The sequence below is a fragment of the Theropithecus gelada genome, chromosome 3 (assembly GCF_003255815.1).
Source record: "Theropithecus gelada isolate Dixy chromosome 3, Tgel_1.0, whole genome shotgun sequence".
NCBI lineage: Eukaryota > Metazoa > Chordata > Mammalia > Primates > Cercopithecidae > Theropithecus > Theropithecus gelada.
This window is the reverse complement of record NC_037670.1, coordinates 28,738,436-28,747,601: the sequence shown is the minus strand read 5'-3', so window position 1 is coordinate 28,747,601 and position 9,166 is coordinate 28,738,436. Positions and strand designations below refer to the sequence as shown.

Genomic DNA, 9,166 nt, shown 5'->3' with positions numbered 1-9,166 from the left:
GCATCAACACTCAAAGCATCGGGTCCCCACTTTCAGCACAGGCAGCCGGCCCAAGGTCACGCCGCGCGAAGGGACTGAATCAGACCCGAGCCCGCGCGCCGCGGCCCACGGCCTGTGCCAGCGCGCCCCTCGCCGGGTAGGGGGCCTGGTCAGCCGTGCCAGACCTGAGGGTTGTGACTGGGGGCGCAAGCGTCACCCCTCTACCGACCCCGAGCAGGAATGTTCCAGAACCCCCGCGAGCAGCCGTTGGCCGCAGAGCCCCCGGGCCGGCCGCGACCCCGCCTTCCGCCGGGAAGGTCCCTAGTGCCGGGGAGTCGCGGGCGAGGGGCGCGCGCACGGACGAGACCGCACCGCAGCGCACGCGCACTGGCGGGCACTCACTCTCCCGCCGCCCGGGAGGAGAAGGCAGGCATAGAAAGTTCCAGCCGGTTCGAGAGCTAGGTAGCAGGCATGGCGGGAGGCGGGTAGGGGGAGGCAGGGTCGCGAGGGGGCGTGCGGCCGCCGCGAGCGGCTGTGGGCCGAGTCTGCAGCGCCGCCCCTAGCCGCGGCAGGCGGGCTGGGCTGGGGTCGGGGCGGGGGCGGCGCGGCGGGTGCGGGGCTGCGGAGGGGGCGTGGCGGCTGCCCGCGGGCGTAGAGGGGGCGGGGCGGCGGCTGGGCGCGCGGGCGGGGCGGGGCGCGCCGAGGGGGCGTGGCGCGGCGTCTGCGCAGCTGCCAGCGCCTTTAAGCCTGGGCTCGCGCGGCCGGAGTGTGCTTTCGCCGCCTGGGAGCCGTCCGGCCCGGCAGTCTTTAGGTCCCCCACTGTCTCCGTCGTCCCGCCCCTTCGCGTCCCGGGAACCAGCTCGCTTCTGAGCCGCACTCGCCGATCCTCCAGGCATGCCCCGCTACGAGCTGGCTTTAATCCTGAAAGCCATGCAGCGGGTAAGTGACCTTCCCTCAGAGCCGGTCTTCCCGCGCGGGCGCCCCCGCTGCCGCTAGGCCGCCGTCCCCCGCGCGCCCTGGCCGCGGGATCCCGGGCCTTCCTGCACTCCTCGGAGGAGGCCGGGGCGGCGGGCGGGCGGCGGGCGTCCGCGGGGAGGGGGCGCGCGTGGGCCGGTCGGGCTCGGCCGCGTGCGCGCGGGAGGCGGGGGTGTGCCTGCGCGTGTGCGCGGTCCGGGAGGGTGTGCCTCGCAAGCGGCCGGGCGGGGGCGGGGCGGCCCGAGCGGGCCCCGACCCCGATCCAGGCGCCGGCCCTCGGGAGTCCAGTGGAAGGTCCGCGGGAGGACACGCGCGAGCGCCCAGCCCGGCTCCGGCCCGTCCCCGCCAGTCGTGAAGCTGCCTCGTCGCCGGCCCCGCCGCCGCCTGCTGCGTCCCGCTCCGCCGCCTGCCGGCCTCCGCCGCCCGCCTCCACTCTAGCGCCCGCCGGCCACCCGGAACGTCCGCGCCCAATAAAGCGTTCCTCCAAAGCGTGTTTGTGCAGTTGTCTGTATCCCCGTCTTTTGCAGTCGCTCTCATGTTAAAAAAAATCTTTGACTTTTCTTTTTCTGACTTCAGCGAAAATCCCGCTCCCGGTGCCCTTAGCCCAGTTTCATTCATCCAAGTTGTGGCCTTTCTTGCGCCTCCAGAAGACGCTTTATTCCCCCTGCTTTTGATTGATCTTGAGGTAGATGATTTCACGTTTGGAGGGATGCTAAGCGAACCAGCAGCCGGTTCCCTTCAGGTGACGGCGTGGCCAAGGACAGGGGCCCGCGGCCCGGAGGCAGCTCACTTCGTCCTCTGTCCTGGGTCATGTACTCCTCAAGTCGTCGCCGAAATCCCCATTCTCCTGTGAATTCGGAATTCGGTAACGTAGTTTGGTGTATGGTTTTGTGTTTTTCCTCCACCAGGTGTAATAAACAAAAATCATTGTACCACGTCCGAACTTTGGAAGCACAGCTTCCTACAGCGCTAGAGGGGTGGACGGATTTTTACGTTGGAATCAGGCTCTGGGTCAATTGCGAGGAGTATTACCAAGTTTGATTGAACTTAAGCTCAATTGATAAACTAACAATCACGGAGCGTCGGGAGATTGTTAGGAAGTGTGCTTTGCATACTGTAAACTGGGAAAGGACTCGAGTGCCTCTCTATCAGGTCCAGACAGCCTGGTCAGGCATTCCATTGTGTCCCCCAGCTTGTTCTTCATGGATTTGGAAGAAGTTAAGATTGTATTGTTCAGCCTCTTGAATATCCCTCTTGGCCCTCCTCCTCCCTTACCGGGATATGTAACTCGGAAAGGATAGGAGCAGTGAAAACAAAATATTATTAAAAGGGAAGATTTTTAATTAGGTGGAAGTTGTTTAAGCCCTCCCTTTAACCTATGTGTTTTAGGAAGTGTAGAACCTGGGAAATTTGTTACTGAAATTCCGTTTGTTTACTTGTCTTGGGGAGGTAGCAGGTGATACTGAAAGAGGCAACCTGTAGGCATAGTATTTGCGCATTCTGTAACCCTTTGAAACCTTTGAAATGAAGACTTGCACTACCCATTGTTTTTGCCATAGTTGCCAGTTATCCTGGTTAACATAGCTGCAAGTATAAGTTAAATGTATTTCTTTTATCATACTGTTTTATGTCCTGTAATAACATAGCCTTTGGTTGTGGAGCACCCATTTTTTACTCTAGTTCAGATCAACCGAGTGTAATTTGGTTAAAATAATTAATAACCTTCCTCGTAAATCTTCCGCATGAGGGAAGGGGGCAAAAAAAAAAAAAAAAACCCTAGAAAGTAGATAATAAAGGTGAACTGCCTCTTGGAGAAAGAGGCCCCATGGCAGTAGATAGAAGGCTGTAACAATGGTGACTTATGTACAATGGTGAAGTTATGTTGAGATCCTTGACCTAAATAAAGTAATATTAAACAACAGTTTCTCACTTATTTGTTCAAAAACCTATCTGTAGCTTGTAAATGTGTCACAAACAAAGACTTCCAGGTTTTAGACCAGTTTGCTTGCTTTCAGTGTAGGAAAATAGGATTCTAAAATAGGAGGACTATTTGGGGGGAAACGGATTTAAAAAGTTAACTCTAGGCTTATGAAATGAAAAATGTGACTGTGAGTTTGCACACCGGTAGCAGGCCCTGGAGAAAGCACAGTTTTAACCTGAGGCACTTTGGGCTTCTGTTGCAAGAACGGTATTACTGAAGCTCCTCAGTTCTAAGTTGCATTATCTTTCACGTTTTTAGATTCTTAAATGTACCTCTTTACCCCTTTAATACGATATATTTTTCTTTCCTCCTCCAAATCATTTATGCATCTTGGAATTGAGGAAAATGCTGTGTTAGGCAACTTTAACAGCGGATATGGAAGTTAAGAAACTATAGTTTTTCTAGCCTTTGGACTCCCAGAGCTGCTCTCCTGTTTCTTCTCTGTGGTACTCAGCCTGGAGAGCATTCTTAGTCTGTTTGGAGAGTTTTTTTTTTTTTTTTTTTTTTTTTTTTTTTGAGACGGAGTCTCGCTGTGTCGCCCAGGCTGGAGTGCAGTGGCGCGATCTCGGCTCACTGCAAGCTCCGCCTCCCGGGTTCACGCCATTCTCCCGCCTCAGCCTCCGAGCAGCTGGGACCACAGGCGCCCGCCACCACGCCCGGCTAATTTTTTGTATTTTTAGTAGAGACGGGGTTTCACCGTGTTAGCCAGGATGGTCTCGATCTCCTGACCTCGTGATCCACCCGCCTCGGCCTCCCAAAGTGCTGGGATTACAGGCTTGAGCCACCGCGCCCGGCCTTGTTTGGAGAGTATTAACTCCTCCCTGTCCTCATTACTTTTTTTTGACCCTAGCTTGACTCCTTTAAATTGAGCTTACTAAATTTTAAAATTTAAAATACAGATCATGTGTTGGTTCTCACAGTATCTGCATTGTAGCAAAGTCAATTGTGGGAACCCCCATTGAAAGATTTCAGAGTGTATTATGTGGAATAAGTCCTATTGAACTATGAAATTGTACAATTAGTCACCCAGAAATTCCAATACTATGTTTTTCTCAGTTTGTAAGTGGGAGTTGATTATGAGCATCTACTTTTGTACTTCCAAGTTTGGGCATTTATGAATGATACTAGTCTTTCTAAGAAGAAGTTTATTTGCAGGTACCATTTAGCTTGATTTTTTAAAAATGTGTGTACATAAAAAAAATTATTTCTGTTTTATCCCTACTTTAGCGTGAGAAGTAGGTAAAAGTGTGGTTAAATTCTGAAATATGACAGTAAAGTGATGGATGTTGTGAAACTAGGCCTTTAAAGGTGACAAGCAATTTGAAAAACTAGTTGTTTAAACCAGTCTTAGACCATATTTATGGAAGAGTCTCCAGAATAAAAAGATTTCAAAAGTCCTGTTACACCCATACCAGATACCTTCAAGAGAGTTTTATTAATTTCTGGAAAACACAGTATTCAAAGGCTGTAATGTGAAAGGACATAGCCACAAAGGAGAGACCAAGGCTGCAGTCCCAGATAGCCTCACTTCAGTGTGAGGAAGACCTTCTCTGACAATGGAAAAAGAAATGGATTGCCTGTGAGATGGTGAGGTCTAGATCCACCTCTACCCTGCCCTCCTGCAGTGAGAACTTTGAGGTAGATGAGGAGAAGGGATCATACATTTGGTGAGAGTTTTCTTGAGAGTGGGAAAATGGTTGAAGCCCTTTGGTTTTACTTGATAATTAGATTTTAAAGGTTGGTGTTTCAGTTAGGTAAAAGGCTGAAGTGCCAATACATGAATATTAAAGCCACATACTGTGTAATGTAGAGGAGTTTAGGAGAAAATGAAACTTTGTAGACACTTTTTATGCCTTGGGTATACAGGAAGAAGAAATTTGAGGAAAGCTGTGCAATACATATGTATTCTTTAGTTATTTACTTTATGAACACCAATTACTTCTCATGCCCTTTGCCCTGAAGGTGTTCACAGTTGGCATATTTAGATTATGAAAGCCCTGGGATAATACTTTTCCTGAAATCTTCTCATTGGTGGTCAGGAATTTTTACGTGAAGAATTAAAGGTTAATGGCTTAATAACTAGTTCACTTGCTAAATGATTGCATGTACAAAAATATAATATTTTATATTAAGATAGCTCATTGAAATAGTACTTTGTAGGGTAGGGAGTTTTATGTAATCTGAATTTAAGTTCTGACTTGGTTTAATTTAAATATAGAAAAGTATAATAATCAGTTCCTAAAATGTAGAAAACAGTTGGTTTTCTGGTAGGGTGATGAAGAGTTTTTCTCTAAACTAGCAAGCCTTTTTTGATTAGAACACCTGGCAAAAGTTTTGTATTTGTTGTAGAGAAGTTAGGATGTTCTGAAAGTAATGCCTATGAAACGCCTGTATTTTAGATACCTTTTGGAGATGGAGGGTGCTAATAAACTCATGTATTAGTCAGGTCAACCCTAGGTCCTTGTGGCTTGCTTAGCTTGCTTGGCAATCATTTGCCAACTAGGAAGTAGTGAAGTTTCTGCTGTGTGTTGGTGGGAGACATCAGTTCAACCCGAAACATCTAGCTGTCAAGTGGTCAAGTCTTTTTTTTCTTCCCATGGGCCCTCCCTAAACAGCTTAGCCTTGTATCTTTAATAATCTCTTTGTGTTTTATCTGCTTGAAACCAGGCAACTTAAAATAGTTACCCAGTAATGGAAGACTTGACCCTGTGAACAATGTTATACTTTGATTTGGTATTAAATTTTCTTGGGTTACAGCTTACTGCCGCAGCAAGCTATTGAAGAAGGAAGGAGTCCTGTTCCTGCCCCTGAGCTACAGCTAAGGTACAAGGAATGGCTTGGGGGTAAGGAGTCCTTCCGCACCAGATATGGTTTGTATGTATGAAGACTGCTTGTCAGAAGTTGACATTCTGCACTAATTTTTTTTCTTAATTCATGACTCATACATTCAATACTGATGTTTCTAGATTTTAAAAATCTAGGTTATATCTAGTATTGTATGCAGACTGTTATCGAATCTTCCAACCTTTTAGATTATAAAATCAGTTTCAAGAAAATTAAGAGTTCAAAAGCAATGACTGGGAAATTCTGAAGTAATATTTTTAATCTAGTGTCTTGCTGTGTTTGTACTACTGCATGTTTAACTCATCTAAAAGAAACCTGGAATACCAGAATGGGCTTTAACATCAAGGTGGAAGGAAGGGTAGAGAACAGATGATAAAATACTGTGTGATTACTCATGTTATAAAAAGCTGTTGCTATTTAATTATCAAACTTTTCCTGTTTCATGTTCTTAGCTTTGGTTAGAATTTCCAATATACTCATGAGTTTATCTGTTTTTAGTGGAAGGCAGTGTTTTTAAGACACGTGTTATCAACATATGTGGTTACCTCTTAGGGGAATCCTTATTTAAGAAATTAATCAAATTAATGAATGGTAAGTTATCAATTTGTCTAAAGGAAGAACTGCCCTTGGGTTTGGAAAGTGACAGTTAATTCAACCTCTTATCCTTTTTGTTGCTCTGAAATTAGAGCAGGGGTTGGCAGCCTGTGGCTTTCAGGCCAGATCTCATCTGTCACCTGTATTTTTATGGCTTGTGAAGTAGGAAAAGATTTTACATTTAAATAGGTGGGGAAAAAAACAGCAATACTTTATGACATTTGAATTTCATAAAACTTTCACTTTTCAGTGTCCATAAGTGAAGTTACATTGGAACATGACCCTGTCTTTTGTTTATATTTATTATCTGGTCCTTTACAGAAGAAATGTGGCAGCCCCTGATTTAGAGTGTATAGACACAATTTTCTAGGTGCAACATTTTTCTTGGCTTCTTATGGTGCTGTTTTCTGATGTTACTCCCCTGATTTCTCCCTTCCTCCTCCTCTTCTTTTTTTTTTTTTCCAGACGGAGTCTTCCTCTGTTGCCAGGCTGGAGTGCAGTGGCGCGATCTTGGCTCACTGCAACCTCTGCCTCCTGGGTTCAAGCGATTCTCGTGGCTCAGCCTCCTGAGTAGCTGGGATTTACAGGCACGTGCCACCAGACCCAGCTAATTTTTGTATTTTTTGTTTGTTTGTTTGTTTGTTTAAGTAGAGACAGGGTTTCACCATGTTGGCCAAAATGGTCTCAATCTGACCTCGTGATCCATCTGCTTTGGCCTCTCAAAGTGCTGGGATTACAGGCCCTGTTCTCTTTATGTACAATTCCTTTAACCTTCATGTGGATGATTTGCTGCCTTTTTTAACAAGCTGACAACTCTGGCATTTCCTTTTGTCTTCTGTGCTGGTTATGGCCTCCTGGGTATCCCCTTGGCACTGCAAACTCAGTGTGGTTAAAAACTTAAATGTATTGCCTATCCCCGAAGTTGCCTCTGTTATTGCTGATTTCTGTTTATCGCTTCTCTGTCTTCTGTCATCTGGGCCTGAACAAATCCAGTTCTTTCTTTTCCTGCAGTCTCAATCACATATAGTCTTCTCTGCCCTAGTTGAACTGCTCATGGTTGTTTCTTCCTTAGACTCTTGCAGTTTCTTAGCTGGTCTCCTGACATAGTACTGAGAGGAGGATAGCTAATACCTGTAAATACACTTGTAGTGCAAATATATGTCCCTGAGATACTTTAAAACACCTAAATAGGTGCACTTTTAACAAGGAAATGGTAGAAAGCATTGTTAAGTGATGGCTTTCTGATTCCCACACTAATTGATTGTATCAACCTTGTTGCTGAATTACTGCATACTTCTGATTTTCAAATACATGCAGCATGAAGTTGCATCTGAGGCTGCCTCAGATATGACTCCCAACTTATTTTTTTAACCTCATCTTCCAGTTCTTTTTCCAAATTATTTTATATGCCCAGTAAACAAAGTTGTGCAGATTCTTATACCATTCCTTTTATTTTATTTGGTGCTGGCATCTTGCTGTTTTACTGTTTGGAACGCCCTCCCTTTCAACAATACCCCACCACTGCCATGAAAAATCAGTCTCATGTTCTTCCAAGTTCATTTTAACTCATTTGGTACGTTAAACAAATGTCAAGGGCCTGCACCATTAGGAGTATAGACTAATCTTTGCTTTGGTTGCATGAGTCTTATCACATGTCTCCTATCACATGGATCACTTTCTACTTTGTATTATAATTAATTGGTGAATGTGTTTTACCCCCTTTGCTAGATTACAAATTCTTGAGAGTTGAGTCTTTCATTTCTGTTCTGCTATGTTTTGCATATATGGTAGATACTCACTAAGCTGCCTTGAGGCATTACTACTCTCATCTCTCTAAAATAGTTATTTGCTATGATACAGCGTGTTGACCTCAGGCTAATAGTTTGCTTACAAGTCAGTGCACTTTGCTCATGCTGGGTGAGTTGTATGTTTGCCAGAATTTGTGTTGATTTCCAAGACTATTTTATGACAGATAATCTTGTTTCTATAAAATAATTCAAATATCATGTGAGCTGATGAAATGAGTGCGAACCTTTGTTTCCTGAAAACCAAGTTGGATTCTTTGGGAAGACTTGATAAAAGGTGAGTCATTAAAATAATGGCTGTAGAATTAGATATGGCTGAATGACTCAAAGTTTGGGAGGAAAAATAATAGGAGGATTCTGTATGTGGAGTGTTTTACAAGGATCTTTTAAAACTTTCCACTTTAATGAAGCTGAAACTGGAAATTGTAGATAATGCCATTTATAGATGTCACTTAGATCAAGCAGAAGGAACTCAAATCATCAGGGAACTCCAAGTCATCGATTCCATTCTCCAAGTGCTTGTCATGACCCCCATATTGAGGTTGGCAAATGAATGTATGTTTGTGTGTTAAATAAAATACTTAATAAAATACTTAAGGTACATATATATGGTTTTATGACTGGATATGGCTTTGGGTATGAAGGCTTCTGCTTTATAGAAAATAGCTGATTTTTTTGTTTTCTATTATAAATGAGTAGAAAAACCTTGTAAGATCTGAAATGAAGATACTGGGTGTGTTACCATAGGATAAACAAAAGACTGGCATTGGGAGACTAGAAGGAGCTTTAGAGGCAGCTGAGACTGGGTTTTGGATTCTAGCACCTACTTCCTAAGGACTTTAACCTTTTGGATCCCCAGTTCCTTCTTCGTAAAATGGAAGTAATTCATTTGGGAGGGCATTTGAAGATAAAAGTGGTTATGTGACCTTGGAGGTAGTTAAGTGTAGTTCTGTCATTAAAGTAGCTTCAAGATCTTAGGCAAGTTGCT

At 45.1% G+C, this 9,166-nt stretch overlaps 2 protein-coding genes across 2 annotated transcripts in view; both read left to right on the top strand.

Annotated features, from left to right (window-relative positions):
- Positions 1–694: 694 nt before the first annotated feature.
- Positions 695–9,166, top strand: part of MRPS6 (mitochondrial ribosomal protein S6) — a 69,128-nt gene continuing 60,656 nt past the window's right edge. The window contains exon 1 of the mRNA XM_025378081.1: positions 695–918. Within this exon, the coding sequence (XP_025233866.1) occupies positions 874–918 (45 nt within the window). The 5' untranslated portion in view covers positions 695–873. The remainder of the gene's footprint in view (positions 919–9,166) is intronic.
- Positions 750–9,166, top strand: part of SLC5A3 (solute carrier family 5 member 3) — a 33,062-nt gene continuing 24,645 nt past the window's right edge. Inside the window, exon 1 of the mRNA XM_025378080.1 lies at positions 750–918. The gene's annotated coding sequence lies outside the window, so the exon portion shown is untranslated. The remainder of the gene's footprint in view (positions 919–9,166) is intronic.